Source organism: Vanessa tameamea, chromosome 3, assembly GCF_037043105.1.
Source record: "Vanessa tameamea isolate UH-Manoa-2023 chromosome 3, ilVanTame1 primary haplotype, whole genome shotgun sequence".
NCBI classification, from domain to species: Eukaryota; Metazoa; Arthropoda; class Insecta; order Lepidoptera; family Nymphalidae; genus Vanessa; species Vanessa tameamea.
In genome coordinates, this window is record NC_087311.1 from 2,815,229 (window position 1) to 2,832,927 (window position 17,699).

At 31.1% G+C, this 17,699-nt stretch overlaps 1 protein-coding gene across 1 annotated transcript in view; it reads right to left on the reverse strand.

The window, feature by feature from the left end:
* Positions 1-1,305: 1,305 nt before the first annotated feature.
* Drd (drop dead) overlaps positions 1,306-17,699 on the reverse strand; it is a 45,996-nt gene continuing 29,602 nt past the window's right edge. Inside the window, exons 6-12 of the mRNA XM_026635443.2 lie at positions 14,689-14,857; positions 7,491-7,684; positions 4,625-4,754; positions 3,565-3,754; positions 3,160-3,302; positions 2,864-2,960; positions 1,306-1,480 (exon numbers count right to left, since the gene is read on the reverse strand). Of these exons, the coding sequence (XP_026491228.2) occupies positions 1,449-1,480; positions 2,864-2,960; positions 3,160-3,302; positions 3,565-3,754; positions 4,625-4,754; positions 7,491-7,684; positions 14,689-14,857 (955 nt within the window). The 3' untranslated portion in view covers positions 1,306-1,448. The remainder of the gene's footprint in view (positions 1,481-2,863; positions 2,961-3,159; positions 3,303-3,564; positions 3,755-4,624; positions 4,755-7,490; positions 7,685-14,688; positions 14,858-17,699) is intronic.

The window sequence follows — 17,699 nt, forward strand, 5'->3', positions numbered from 1 at the left end:
ATTTTATAATTAATATAAAATATTCAATCAACGGTGTTTGATGAAAATTTGTATTATATGATATTAAATATTTTTACTACAATTTTGTTTTATTTAATAGTTCTTATTTTAATCGAACTTGTTGTTTTATTTCATTTCTCATCTTGTTATCGATGGTATTATATTTTTTAATACTGTTTAAAGGCATAAAGCAAACGAAAATAACCTTATGCAAGGTAAGATGTGTTTTATTGTCTTTAGTACCATGCGACCCTAGAGCTATAGCCTGTTAAACAGAGACAAACAAATCTTAGATTTAAATTAAAAATAGGAACAGTCTCTAAATGTCCCACTACTGGGCTAAGGTCTCCTTTGAGGAAATTATGTATTCCAAGTGATTTTTTTATAGCTCTGTTATTCACTGAAAATAGTTCTCGATTAAAATATTTTTATCTCTACTAATGCTGGACAGAAGTAAATTTTGTTTGTTTGTTTGTTTGTAGAGAGTATCTGTAACTAATATTCCAATTCTAAAAATGGTTTTACTGGTAGAAAACTACTTTCTATCGAGTGCATAGTTATATTATATTGTGTATCATTTTATTTATATTTATATCAAATAATGTTTTTTATTATTAATTGCATGTGTGCGAAGGGTAAATGGCTACCTATTTTTCTTACGGTAATGGACAAGTGGCCCTGATGGTAAGTGGGCACCACCCCCTATAGACAATGGCGCTTTAAGAAATATTAACCATTCCTCGTCAATGCGCTACCAAATTTGAGAACCAAGATGTTATGTACCTTGTGCCAGTCATACTGAGTACTGCTATTTGGTGGTTGAATATCTGATGAGTGGTTGATACCTACCCAGACAGGCTTAAAAGCCCTACCACCAAGAAAATGATACAGAACTACTTCGCTTAAATACTTATCGAATCAAATCAAAAAATATTTTATTCAAGTAGGCTTTTACGAGTAATTTTGAATCATCTTTTACCGAAATGTAAAGCTACCTATTCGGAATGTAAATCCTTCTGTGAATGATCAGGAAAAATTCAGTATTACTCTTAACAAAGAAATTGAGTTATGTCAAACAAATACAAATATATTGATATAATATATCCTGACTGAAAGTTAACAATTACTAGCCCCATGATTTTTATTTCCTGTATAATCTTGTGTTGAATAGGATGCATTATTTATTAATAATGTGTTTTTAACAAACGACATGACTTCCAAAGTTATATACTTATATAAAACTAAGAAATAGCACCAGCTGCCGTAAACATTTTTGAAGGGTTTTAGAATAAGGAAACAATATAATTTATTTATCCTTTAATTATCTTATAAGTATTTCTATCTTATAATAATTATATTACAGTACAAAAATAAACAAAAAATACAAACTAATTACGTGATGTTTGGCTTAATGTAGCTTTTATAATACAGTTATGGTTTTCTCGTCCTTAATTGTCCTTTAATTTTGTCTGTGATTTTCCTGGAAAAGAAATAATATATTTTAAATTATCATCATCGTCGTTTCTGAATCATTTTATAGAATTTAGTTCTGTAAATGCAGATATATTATTAAATCTTCCTCAATTTCCGACTAAAAAAATGTTGTTATTCCCTGATGATTAACATGTGTTCATTATATTGTTCGAAAGTTTCTATGTGATGTACAGAATAATAAACCGATAGATAAAACTTTAATAATATATGCAAAATGTTAATAATAGGAGAAACAAATGTCTATACATTGCATAATAATTAATTGGCGAAAAAAAATCTAATTGGGACATGACAAAACAGAGTTTAAAAAGTTGCTACAATGTACAATATTTTTTTTATAATTATTGGTACTGACTCGTTAGTCTAGTAGCTTGATATAAGGGCACAGATCCCGAGGTTCTGTGTTCAAATCCCACGTCAGGCCGTTAATAAATAATTATGTTTTTTGTCGAAAAAATCTTCAGGACGTTAGAAGATACACTCCCATGCCTCGGAAAGTACGTAAAACCATTGGTACTGCGCCTAAACTCTTTTTGGTCGTGTTGGATTTACCATAAATTAATCAATCAATCAATTCAATCAATAAATTGCAATTGGCTTAAAAAATATTACAATATTGAATCCATACGTAGTATACGCAAAGTAATGAAACGTGCGTTATGACATATTATAGTGTATTCAAATGATAATTTAATAAAGAAATTTCGTCAAAATATTACGAAGATTGATTTAAAGCACTCTATCCATAGGATTGTGCAGTGACTTATTTTTGATTGGATACTATGTTGACTCATAAATTCGTTACACAGTGTTATTGGTTTCAGTTTGCAAGGCAACAACAAACGGAACGACTTTGTTGATTATTTTATAGCTAAATCATGTTCGTTTTAACTTTTAGTATTCTCCTATAATGTTTGTAATCAATATCGATTTTAAGAGCTCCGATAGATAGATCTACTAAACGTCGACTAACAGAATAACAAAAAAAAAAATAAAGACCAAAAAAGACTACAAATTTTCAGACTAAATTTAAAATTTCCTACATCTTTATTTGAAGGCAAAGTACTCAAGTAAGCTTAATGTAAGAGTGTGCTGTTCTTGTACACGCACGCAAACACACATATACTTGAAATATTCTGTATTGTTGTGGCTTTAGCTTGGCCTGCATAGAATTACTTTGACTTTTCTTTGAGTGAAACCGCATTGTTACATAGCACTAAATAAGAGAAAATTCCATAATAATCGAACTTAATGAGGTATCTTAAATAAAAGTATTTAATTTGTTTGTTCTTTCAAGTTTCAATATTAAAAGTAATTTCAATGTATTGTAAATGTATATTCAATGTTACACAGTAACTTATATACTTACCGAAATATATCCTATACACTTGGTTAAAAGGCATCTCAATTGCCACCGTCGTCAAAGTTGATACCACCAATATGACCATCATTTCCGGTATTTGGAGCTGAGAAAATTATATTAAAAGAGAACATTAACAAAATGTTTATTTTAAGTTATGACAGACAAGCTAATTGACAGAAACACTTGCATGCATTTAGTAAACCAGATACGGTGCAAAATCCGACAAAAATTCAGCTTGCAAATATAACAAAAAGTTTGCCGATAAAACAAAAATATGTAAGGTTATTATCAAATTTACTTACAAGAAGCATTGGTGTGTAGTATTCAGAATGTCTTTGGATTCCGACATTGTAGAAGAATATCGGGAACTGGGTCAAGTAAACAGCGTATGCTATTTTGTTAAAGAACTTGAATATTCGCGACTCAACGAACGCTTTTCCTGAACCTGAAAATTGTAATATTATATTTTTTAAATAGCATAGAATTGTAATATTATAAAAAAAACACTTTGCTAAATTATAAAAATATTATTGTAAAATTTGAACAATCAAATTTGCAATCCATGGAGCTGCAAGTTCAGAATACTAATATCTAGTGAAAACAAAATATAAAATTATATTCAGCAGTGTTGAGTATAATAATAACCAAAAATATAGTATTCTATTCTATTATGTAATATAAACATAGAAATATACCATGTAACTTACCAGTATAATCGTGACAAATGCACCAGTGAGCGACGCACATGAACAAGCCCCAAAGGATTGGCGTGAGTGTTGCGAACATCGCAGCGGGGTAATGTTCATATTTGTAACCTTCCAGCCCCATTTGGTAGGGGCTTGCTATTGTGTACGCGGCCAGCGCGAAACAAAAAGCCCAAACAAATCTTGCTTGATTCTAAAAAAGAAGACAACAACTTAACATTGGTTTAATATTTTAGACTGCATTGTTGGTCTAGTGGTTAGCTTAGAAGCCTGCAGACATTGGGTTCAAACCCGGGTCAGGCCTGTCAAAAGCTTTGTAGCATCAGATATGGAAAGTTCCTGGGGTCAGCCGTAATAGTCATCCAAAAACGTTTGGATACCATCGAAGTCGATGTTACCGCAGATGATTAAGAATTCGGAGATGGTAGGACTTTCGAACGAGAACGCGGCTGCCTGTTATCGTTCGCGTGAGTGTCTTTATATTAATTTTCATATATTAACCTTTCAATGTTTCCATTATCCTTATTTCAGTATATAAATTTACAATTAGTTATTTATTATTCTTGTACTAATGATTTAAATGCTTATCGTGGTTATTGTATAATTTGTAGTGTTAATTGTATAAAGCCATCGTAAGCGACAAGCGTTGGAGAGACAGGGCATTGAATTAAATATACGAAATGATTGTATTGAAAAAATATAAAAAAAAATGCAATGCAATATACTTTAATTTATGAGTAAACTGATTTTTATTATACTTGGTTACAATAATATTATTATACGCTATGGACTCCCTTAAAAATGGCTGAATTCGGTCAGGAGAACATCAACATCGATATTGTTATTTATATAATTGAAAAAAAGATGTATATAAACATTGTGTCCTATATTTATATAAAAACTGTATATATTTGAAAAGATGCTACTATAACACCGAGAAGAAATAAGGAAGATATTCACTTGGCTTGGATCTTATTCTTTCTAGAACATTCTGAAGTACAAAACGACGCCACGAGTGAAATTGAAATGAAAAGTAGGTATATTGGAAAGCAGTTATACTTACATCACTGAGTTTTATATGCAAATTCTTGGATTTTATGAAATAGGCCATACTAACGCCGATGAGGTAAATCGTTGCGCGGTGGGTAGGCAAAATGTATGAATACCTCGCTGCGTCGAGAAGTTTTTGAACGCTGAAAATAAAGATGTGTTTTGTTTAAGTCTCAATAACACTTATAAGATATTTTTATAGTAATGTATTTTCTTTTCATCTTTGTGTATATTGTGTCTAATAACTTTTACATAAATATCATTCTTTGTCCATAGAATAAGTTGTACACAAGGCAAGTTAATGTCGTTATTGTAAAAATCATATTAATATATTTTTTCTTATTCAAAACAAAATACGATATAACGCTTATGGCAACATAATTTGAATTATATAATATATAGGTATTTATTTAATGCTAATTATATTAGTAAAAATATTCAATATTTAATAATATTAAATATTGTTTCTTTTTACAAATATAAATAAAAGTGTAATAATTTACATATATTGAAGGTAATTAAACATTTATTTTACAAATGGTATGTGTTACTGAGTTCGGTTACGAATTAGTCATAGATATCAAAAGATAGCACAGAACACAGAACATAATATATGATAACACAGAACGTAAGCTTTAAGCAATCCAAGTTTTATTATTATTAAATCGTTTCCGACATTAAAAAAACAACTCTTGTAACGTTTCTATCGTTGCAAACGTTTAATATGTTCATTTATTCTAGTAACTAGATAATTTATCTGGATAACCCGATGTACTCGATTAGCTCAGTGGTCTGAGCCTAGGAAGTGAGTGTCGGAAGGACATTATTGCTCAAATTGATCTCTTTCAGGTAATATAGAATTGCCTTTTACTTGTGCAAGCCCGTCTGGGTAGGTACCACCCCTTAATCAGATATTCTAGTACTGAACAGCAGTACTCAGTATTGTTGTATTTCGGTTTGAAGAGTGATTGAGCCAGTGTAACTACAGGTACAAGGGACATAACATCGTAGTTCCCAAGTTATAATTTTTATTTAATATATAATTATTGTCTCGTATGACGTTGACGCGCAAATTGTACCCTTATATTTTCTTCAGCCAATTTTTGGTCGCCATAAACGTAGTCATAAAAATATCGTTACGTAATTGTTGCATGATAGGAACAGGAGATTATAGAAACATAATTACAATTAGCATATCGCAAATAGCGAAATAATTTTATTACTGTGCGAAATATTTCCAATTTAAATATGTCAATTTGTATGAACAGTCAAATATAGTCAGTGTTGGTTTTGTAAAAAAATGTATAGGTATATAGATTTAAATACTAAAAGGTGACGAAAATAAATTAGAATAGGATCATGTATGGTTAAGGATAAAACAGCCGTGTTAAGTTCGTTTTGTAGACATTATTTATGATCGTACAAATTTTAATGTCAAAACGTCATGATAAATGTTTTACATATTGCATTTAATTTACGAACGTGATCTTTCAGAACGATTAAAGAATGTTAAAACTTAGTATTTTTTGGGTAAATTCTGTAATGTTAAGTAATTGAAATATATTTACTTCAAAGAGTAACAATGTCGCGACAACAAGGAATTGCACTTTAAAGATTCTTGTACATTAACAAAACATAAATATTACAAGTAAGTATTTGGTCTTGTACAATGGCGGCAACTATAGTACAGCCGTTATGGTTTGATTCATCTCATCTTATTTCAGTAGTAATACAAGTTTTTTTTTTGATTTTGTAAAGGTTGACTGGTTAACGGACCACCTGATGGGAAATTCTCACCACTGCTTATAGACACTGGTACAATAAGAAATAAACAATCCCTTAGTCATCAGTCGCGCGTTACCAAGCTTGGAAACTTATATTATATCCCTTGTGCTTGAAGTTACCCTCGTTTAACACCTTTAGAAACAGAACACAACAATAATAAGTATTGTTGTTTGGAGGTACAATGTGTGAACAGTGGTGGTATCTGCCTAGACGAGCTCGCCCTAGCACCAAGTATAAAGTACATCTTACTTTCTTTTTTAGTACAGCTTAAGGTAGCATGTCAATATTTTATGTAAAATTAATTTGAAATTAGAACGAGTATGTACCCTCGTATGTCATCGTATCATCCGTTTGAAATATTTCGCAGACATCAATTTGTCAAAACAATTCTATAATAAATATTTGAATTAGATCACCATATACCCATAAACAAATTATCAATGGTGGGTTTCCCTTCCTACAGACTTTACAAGGTTATATCGGCAATTGTATTTCTAATATTAAGGCTAACGCGTGAGAATAAAACCTGTAATTATGTATACTACTATGTACCGTCATCAAAGTATTATGCGTTTGAACCCGCGTTACATGATTTCATATAATTTATTTTCAGTATTACGCGTTAAAGAAAGTAATAAATTGTAGAAATGTAATAACGAGTAACCAGTACTAAATAACGATTTTGTAATTAGTATTAAATGTAGTTTTCAGGTAGTTCGATCATACACTCAATCAACATTGTTACTTCGATTTTACCGGAGTGTTAAAGTTACCCCTAAAATTTCACGTGTTTAATATATTCATTTTGGACTCAATTATGATGGCATAAGCTCCAAACCCCGAAGAGACCCTCAATGACAGGAATCTTTAGCCCAGAAGTGGGCTATTAACAGTCTGTTACTTATGAATTATTTTGATTAAATTATTCTGATTAGATATAATTGAATAAACACTGAATATCAAGAAGACAATTAACCCAATATTATGTATAAATATTATGAAAATCTGACGATTTTAGTTTACATTGAAAATATTTTATAATATTTATAACTTTATGTTTTTTTATGTTCTAATTAAAAAATTGTGATACTCACGATATCCCATAATACACGAACATGCTGATGTCATACCAATAGATAGCCAGATATCTTAACACGGTTGAAGCTGCTGCAATACCGACGATGAGCGCTAGGCCCGTTCTCCTAAACTTCCAGAGTACAAACATCAGAGGTAGAGTCGCCACATATAACTGCATGTCCATTCCTATTTGGTGGGTATGAGTTAAGCACTGAAAATATAAAATATTATTATGTTCTAATATGATTATTCATGCAGTACGCCAACGCTCTACATATTCATTTTCATGATTAATCACATGACAGCACAATAGATGATGTAAATGTATAATACAGATGCACATGTCTGAAGTATTTTTTTCGTATAAAGTATACATTTATACACTTAAGGTTTATAACCTTAAAAAAACGTGATAGCAAATTCAAAATCATGTAGCTACAGACATTGGATTTTAGAGTAATGCAAAACATTTCTAAAACATGACACGTAATAATTTTACGTCATTTTTCGATCAGAAAATCGGAATAACAATTCAACGGGGAAATTATTCTAGTATTCTTGTCACCATTTTTCGCGTTCATAATTCGTACATTCAAACAAAGAATTGAAAATAAAAGACGAAACTATCCTCCGGTTGTTTAAAAAAATGCTTTTATGATTTTTAATAATAAGGTCCGACGACTAATTTTACAAGTATCTACAACAATAATAATTATATCTTTATAACGTATTCTAACTAGCGTTTCGATTACAGCTTCTATAAACCTTAAATATTAAGCCACGATTTCATTAGTATAAATTATACCATTCTATTGTTTCTCTACAAATAGACATTTATGTATACAACGGTATCAGTATATAAGATCATGTTAAAATGTAACCATTATAAGGCTTCTCTCATAAAACTGGTGGAGTTCAGTTGATAGGAAAGATATTATCTATCAATATTTCAAACAAAAACATAAATACTGATAAAAATACTGTGTCTTATGTCAAATTACTTTTTTGTCCCATTTGCTGTCCATTTCACGCGGTCAATATTTATACAGTAACTATTTTTAATTCATATTTGTATATATATTTAAGCACTTAATGTTATCAATTCGTATGTTAATAAATATATGCACAAATATAAAAAATAAAACTTAAATATATAAGTAATTTCGGTGACTTTCTTCCTCCTATTTTTCTGCAGTCTGGCGTATTTCTTTATGAAGCGGTGATAGATTGACAATTAATTTAGCAAGTATATTGCTTCTATATTAATTAAAAATTTCTCTTTTTGTGTGTGTGTTGTGTGTGTATTATATACCAACAATATTTAGTTCTACGTATTCTCATATATTTTAGTGTCAATTGTCATTGTATACAGACACGTGAGCTTCTATTAACCGAAAACCACAACCTTCATGGTTCCAACCTTTATAGAGTTACATGTTCCATTATGTTTAAGAGGCAGCAGTACGATTCTGTAAGAATTTACTTCGTATCTCACTTGTGAAATATTGACAACCGACGTGTATCGTATACATTTTATAATGATCATAGTCAATGTCGCAACTCACATTCGGTCAATTTACTTTTTTCTTCTTCCTTTTATTTTATTACTTCATTATTCTGTGGTGAGTTTCGAGTTCCTTCTTACAGAATACCTCTACGGTAACAAATGCAAAACGAACCTTGAGTTAATAAAAAAAAAAAATAGCACTCTGTTTCATTTGTTGGCTAATTTAGTATCTTACAAATTTGATTTGTTATTCAACAGAGAAGAACTTGTATCCTTGTTACCTCTTCGTGCAGTCATGACTTGAAAAGTAATTATTTTTTATTTGATTTGCATAGTATGTATGTAATGAATACTTTTGTACTTAACGAAGGTTGGTAGATTGGTAAATTGTCACCATCGCCCGTAGACATTGGCACATTTAAGAAATATAAAGTATCTCTTACATCGTCAATGCGCCACCGGCCTTGAAATCTATGATGTAATATCCCTTTTGGCTACTGGTTCACTCGTCAAACCGGAAAACAGCAATACCAAGTATGCTGTACGGCGGTAGAATATGTAATGGGTGGGTGGTACCTATACCCAGACGGGCTTGCGAAAAGTCCTACATCCAAGTGAGTTGTTGCTTTTGAAAGATATTATATTATTTTTCTCAAACGGAATCAAGAATCAGGAAACGGAATATTTACCTAAGTATGATGATATATTTACTGAAAAGTATTCATTAAGTCTTTTATGAATACCTTTCAGTAAATGTATCGACATACTTAGGTAAATATTCAGTAATAGCTTCGCGGCCTAAAATCGTGCTCGTAAAATTTATACATTTATAAACTCCAATTGTTCCCCTAAAAAAATTTCAAACTGCCTTCTATTCGACGTACGTTTATACGTTATAAAATAATTCCATCTATACATATAATAAAATTGGAGTGTCTGTTTGTAATATTAAAATAACCCATTTTTACTAAATGAATATGTATACATGGTACATATATCAAAATAACATTTTTTAGAATTTTTGTCTGTCTGTCTGTTTGTTCCGGCTAAAGTCTGGAACGGCTGAACCGATTTCGACGGGACTTTCACTGGCAGATAGCGGATGTAATAAGCAGTAACTTAGGCTACTTTAGAAAAAAACTAGGCTATTTTAGAATTATATATACAATAAAAATAAAATCACGCCAAATATCTTAAATTCAAACAACGCGCACGAAGTCGCGGGCACAGCTAGTATTCTATAATTTAGCTTTCTAGATTCAGTAGTTTTGACTGTGTATTAATAGTCAGTCAAGAGGAACGATTTTGTAGGCATAGATTATAAATTTGTAAAAAAATAATCGAATTATGTAATCGTTATCGTCAAGTCTTTATCTCGTAATATTTTTTTATAGTTTTTTTTATTCAGTGTCCGTTTTCTCACTCTTTTTTAATATGATGATTACTAAAAGCACAATGTGTCAACGTCAAACGATGTATGTTTTCTATTTAAATAACATATTGTGTTAAATGATTAATACGAACCGAAAGATTTCTTCACGCCTTTATTAAATTTAGGACTTTTCCCATAGACGATAAATAATCTGGAATAATATGAAGTGAAATATTTAGGGTCAGGGAGTAGGCTTGACCCTGTGAAATATTCGCAATGGTTTGCCCCTTTTTTGTAGATACTCCCTGTCAGTGGCGGGATTAAGTATAATAATATTGTAATTTATCTCTATATATATATATATTTTTTTTTGTCGATTATATGTTTGTAGAAATACCATAAAATTTGAGGCTTAGTCATCCTTTTTTTTTTCTCAAAAATTATATGGAATTACATTGTTTGATCAATATGTTACACAGAAGGCAATCTGTTCGTTTATGTAGTGCAGTCGTTTATGTTGTTTTTTATTTTGTGTATTCCTTTAAAACGGCTGGATGATTTAAACTTTATTATACACTAGCGACTTGCCCCGGCTTCGCAAGGGTACCTAAAGTTTATTAATAAAGAAAATTACCTAACATAATTTTTCTAAGGCAGTTTCTTGGTGTCCTTGTTAATAAATCGTACGCGTCGGTCAAGTGTTTATTGAAAAAAATGTTCACATACAAACAAAGAGAAAACCTTATTTAAGAAGTAACCTTGGTTCACAGTTTTAAAAATAACTTATAAATTATCGAACATTAAAACAAAACATATTAAATAAATTTAATTTTACGTGTTAGCAAATGTTAAAACTCGTATTGACACACATCTGTTGTTTTTGGGTTAAGGTAAATACGGTAAAAAAATCAATATTTTACTGCTGTGTAGACCTTTTGACAGTCACACTGGGCTAAGTATAAAAAACCGTATGTAGTAACTGTTCATTTGTTTGTACAGACTTTATAAGTATGTTTACAATACATGAAAGCTACATACCCGAACTCTTGCAAATAATTAACCTAGGCGAATAATAAGCTGAAAGAGGACGTATTTCGTTAGGCATAAACATTTAACGTGGTACCTATCATTTGTTGTGAACTATGTATGAAATATAATATACATATGTATAATACTTAGTGAAGTGTCAATGGTTTGTGGTGACAATTTATTATCTACTCTTTTTTTTTTTTTTTTAAAGAGAAGGATAAGCATACACAAGTTGTAAGGATAAGAATAAATATTAATCATCCGGATTTGGGACAACGACGATTTATTGAGAAACAAAAAACGAAAAAATCAATGCGGTACCAAATTTACTGGGAAGGGTCATAAAATATTCTAAGCATTTGAAAGACCAGAGCTTAATTTCTGTAGAAATTTATGACTCAAACTACACAAAATTTTGCATCAGAGCAAAAACGAACAAGTAAACATGAGCCATAATGGAGTTATTGTCAAATAAGGTCCAAATTCTCTCTTAAGGCGAAAAAGTAAGCCCAGACCCACTAAGTCAATCAACCCGCAGTGTAACAGTATAATAATGTATAATATATGCTTCTCTCTGCGTCGTTGGTCTAGTGGCTGAATATAAGGCTGCGGATTCAGAGGTCCTGAGTGCCAACCTCAGGTCGAGTTGATAAAAAGTTTTTATATAGAATTTCTTAGTTATAGCCTAGATTCGGGACTTGGAAGCGCGTACACTTCCGTGCCTCGGAAAGCATATAAAGCTTTTGTCCAGTACATGAACTCTTTGAATCAGATTTCCCTGTGTTTGCTGTACGCACTATAATATATCCTGCTTAGTTGGCTGGTCTCCCTTGTGATTGGTCGTTGCCGAAATCGGTCAAGAGAACATCATCATAAGCCTTAATATTTATTTAAAGATAAATATTTATACTTTATGAATTTAAAAAGAATACATTAATATTAATAAGTACATTTTAGTTTACATTTACAGAAATAGGTCTGTTGCTAATTAATTAGAATATAATTTATCCTCATTTATATTTGTACAGTGTACTGTACTGTTTGTATTTAATTAAGTCTATTTTCGTATGTAAATACGAGCTACGATATTAAACAAGAGCTTGAATATAATTTCATTTGTAATATAATGTCCACTTTTAACGGCCTCGAAAGAATGATAAATTCATTTTTCATTAAATATCTCTCAACAGGTTCATGTACGAGTAAATACATTTGCACATAAAGTTAAAAGTCAAAAATCTTAATCCAATTTAGAAGCGCTACCCATACCAAATGACTGTAAAGGAATTAAATCTACCACTGGTTCGGAACGATGCATACATAATATTCTATATATGTACGATGTATAACGTCACAGAGCTAAATTAGTTTTCGTTTATTTATGTTGTAAAACCTGAGTCTTTGAGTCATTATTATTATATAATGTATTAAGTCTTTTCATTTCAACGAAATAGTTAACCTTTTTTTAATAAATAAAAATAAATGATTGTATATTTGTCCTCTATGAATTCCTAAACCATTTTTAATCGTGATGAAGCTCGGGTCATTGTTCTGCATATATATGCGTAGTGGACTGACCCATAAAATAAAACATCTCCAAAAATATTGTTGATCTTTATTGTCTCCTTGCGAAACAGTACGGGTAGCTTGTATAAAATATACTATTAATTGTTTATTTTCTGAAATGATTTATGTTATATTATTGAGTATATTGAAGTTATACCTTTTCTATCTAAGCTATCTGATTCCGCGACTACGTCCGCTTTATAGTTATTTTTCTTGTTCTTGTTGACACAGGCCACTTTAATATCAAATTTTAGTACGTTCGATTCAGAGGTTTCATCGTAATGAGTTATTTTCGAGTTCATAATATTGATCTGATGTTTATCTGTATATCTAGGTCATAGCTCTTTACCTATTTAAAGTGATATTAATTTGTTTTTAATTGTTACGTAGTTATGACCTACTCAATTTTTCTTACTCGTTTCGTAATTCAATACGTCATCATCGTCATTTAATACGAAATTATTAAAGACACATTTTTAACTATATAATATTATCCGGTCCGGAAAGTTTTGTGATTCTGAATCAATTTATAATTTGGTTTTATATATATGTAATTACAAGAGCCGAGATGGCCCAGTGGTTAGAACGCGTGCATCTTAAGTTCAAATCACTGAATTTTCATGTGCTTAATTTGTGTTTATAATTCATCTCGTGTTCGACGGTGAAGGAAAACATCGTGAGGAGACCTGCATGTGTCTAATTTCAATGAAATTCTGCCACATGTATATATGTATTCCACCAACCCGCATTGGAGCACCGTGGTGTAATATGTCTAAACCTTCTCCTCAAACTGAGAGGAGGCATTAGCCCAGCATTGGGAAATTTACAGGTTGTTAATGTAAATATATATATATGTAATTACACAATTGGTTAAATTTTTTTACAACAATATTATTTCATAATTTTTTATTGACATAAGAAGATTTTCTCGTTTTTTCATTCAATCCTGAGCTATACTCAAATTCTCAAGTCGCTAACTCATGGTAATAAAATACACTTTGTATCTTAAATACTCATCGTTGCTTTATAGTATTCGAACCGATACCATATTAAGTATTCAATGCACTGCGCTATATCGGTGTTAATTAAGTTCATATTCATCTCACACTCATAATTGAGTCGCGTTGACACTCACACAATGCTTTCCAAAAACTCAGCGTTCAGCAAAAAGTGCTCGCTTCGCAACACATATTTATTAAGTGGGTGACACAGTGTCGGTTATATAACGCTCATGGGAACAGAATTATTAATTGTTTGAAGCTATTGTTCAATATGTTTGATCAGCGATTCATTTTCAATTATTATCTACCGAAAGATTTATACGTTTTGACTACTGTAAGCAGAAATAGCGCTGTGGTTAGAACACGTCCATCTTAACCAAATATAACGGGTTTAAATTTCGGTGGTAGATTTTCAAGTCGGATGAATCTGTGCCACATGTGTTCAATACACTCCATCCCACATTGGATCAGCGTGGTGGAATAAGCTAAAATGGAATAAGCTTCTTCACTTGAGGAAAGGCCTTGGCCCGGGAATATGACTTATGCCTACATTTCAACCAGAACATAGCAATACAAATGGATATTGGGCCGGATAATAAAGAACTTATTCAAATGCGCGTATAGAAAAGTTTAGCCCCTATGTAAAATGTTTATACGACAGAGACGAACAATGGTAATGCATTAAAATTAACCCCCAACATATTGAATATAAAGTTATAATATAAAAACTAAGAACATACCATATCCTCGAAGCCGAAGTAATTATGTATGAATAGAAAACTTTTCCACATATTTTTCTGGCAAACTCGACTGTGTTCCTCAACCACGAGATTCCACTGGGGCCCGTTATTTATGTCAGGCAGAATGTATGTGCAGAATAACATTAAGCTCAGGAACATTGGGAACAGCCTGTGAAAAACAATAGAGCGATGTTAATATTATTAATATTGGACAACATCACATACATTACTCTGATCCCAATGTAAGTAGCTAAAGCACTTGTGTTATGGAAAATCAGAAGTGATGACAGTACCACAAACACCCAGACCCAAGACAACATAGAAAATTAATGAACTTTTTCTACATCGATTTGACCGGGAATCGAGCCCGGGACCTCGGAGTAGCGTACCCATGAAAACCGGTGTACACACTACTCGACCACGGAGGTCGTCATAATGATTGGAGTGAATTAATTGAAATGGATCACTAATGGCCCATCTGATGGTAACTGGTGACTACCGCTAGTGCTACATCGGCAATGTAAGAAAATTTATCTTATATGGCCAATGAGCCACCAACTTTGGGTACTATGATATCACCTCCTTTGGGCCTGTAGTTACACTGGCTCACTCACCCTTTGATACGGAAAACAACAATATTAAGTATTGTGCTGTTTGATGGTAAAATATTATGTGAGCATTGGCTTGTATCCAAATGTCAAAAACCAAAGCTCTACCAACAATTTATTTAATTATTTTTGTTACTAACCTTACATACACTAAAAAAGTAACACTTAAAATTTATAGGATAACATGATTTATTCATGATTTAAAGATCAAATAGTAAAAAAATACGTATTATATATTTATGAAAAATAAAAAATTAAGATACATCAATCTAAAGTCTATAGTAGTTAATTTAAAGAGAAACGTTAGTTTACCGTCATATTTAAATTTTTATTTATTGTAAATAATTAACGTAATATATTAAAAGTTTTGAGTAGAACGGTAAACACTTAATTTATGTTATTGATGAATTTATTAGTTACCGTTAATAAAACGGTAAAAAAAACTGGTTGGTTTTAATATATTATCTGTGACGCTTGATGCGTAGTTTATTGATTTAGTTAATAAATAAGATCATTCATAATTTATTTTATTACTGTACCCTAAGATTTATATTATATCGTTTTGTTATTTATAACGTATATACGTCATTGTTTGTCTATTTATATGACTAGTTAACGCCCGCGGCATCGTTGGGGGATGGTCGTAGGTTTTAGGTATAATAAAGGAGCCTATGTGGTTCCTTGGGGCTTGTTTGCTTGCTTGCTTGCAAGCGTAACAGACATACACAGAGACAGATTATCTTTCGCATTTATGTAATATATAAATTTAAAGCGGGTGCAATTGCAAATAACAGCTACCTACCTACCAGCTAAGAAAGATTTGTACTTTTTATTTTATAATTTCTCCACAGTCGTGTGTCCGAGCCTTTGATATATCCTCTTTATAAATTTAATAATTTCAAAAAAATTACATTATTTTATTGTGCCAGTCTTTTATTGCCGTACAGCATCATAATCTACATTTTTGGAGATATTATATTAAAACCTTCTCCGAAACACGCTGCATGAACTGATATTAGATTTTTTTATTGGTTTACTAGTTTTTTATTTAGTAAGGCATTATATGAACAGTCTCCTCAATTATTAATACAGATTAAGGTAAAATATCAGCTTGTAAATGTCCCCCAGTTGGAAAAGGAAATAAATATGTGCAGGATTTTTTATTATGTCTTTAGAATTATATTATGAAATGTTTATACAATATAATTTTATATATTAGTATTTTGGTGAAATTGAAGTTGTTGTTTGAAGAAATGTTCCTGAGAGCTTAAGTCAGATTTTTCTAGAAAATTTTGCGAACCCTTTTACTGGCAATTTAATAAATATAATTAAGCGTTATAATGATAAGGGTTTTACTCGGTGAAAATGGTTTTAAATTTCTTATGGTGCCAATGTCCGAGTAGTAGTGACCACTAACCATCAGGCCCATTTGCCAGTCTGTCGACTTCTGACAGGAAAAAAAACATTACGGTTTTTAATTAAAAAATAATAAACACGTGCTTACTAATGTGCCTGATGATTCAGACGAACTTAACGATTTACTAATTAAAAATGTATTAGGTGGGTTTTTTCTTAATCATAATTGAAGGGGTCAAATAATATAACACTTTATGATTGACATTTTATTTTTTTATTTTTTATCGTTGTAATGGAATAGGCGTTTGTCTCCCATCTCACCTGATGGAAAGTGTAGATGAAGACGAAGATGGTACACGCCCATCCAAGACATGACATGAATTTAATAATTAGTTTAATAATATATTTAGCGACATCTTTCACTGATCTGTACTAATATTATCAATACGAAATTAGCTCTGTCTAGTAGTCTGGCGTGAACCAAGGACGGACATAAACTACTTTTTTATACCTCACACCTGACAAAAACACTCCCCTCCCCACTAATACACGAACGAAGCTACATGCAACACCTAGTATAAAATATATGTATAATTGAATGTAATAAAGGATGAAAGATTACAGTGGACTTGTAAAATAGTAGAGTAGATATATAACTATTTGAAATCTTTGTTATTCATAAATTAATTAAGTATTTAGTTCTAGAAATATTTTGTTAAAAGTTGAGAGGAATTTGATTATACGATTGATTGATTGACGATTGACGTCACACTGCATGAGTTTACAGCAAAATAAAAAGTGATCATTTAAAATTTTTATATAACTGCTGAATAAATATTTTTTTATTTTTTTGTTGCTTTGGGGATTCATATATTTTAACTTATCTTCTAATGTCTAGTTCTATTCAAAAACCGATTCATTTTACTCATGCGTTTAATAAATGAAACCGATTAAGAACGTTTCGTAGGTTTCCAAGATATACGTGTGACGACACGTATGTGACATATTATTTATTATGAACGACTTTATCGGTTAGTTACTCGTATC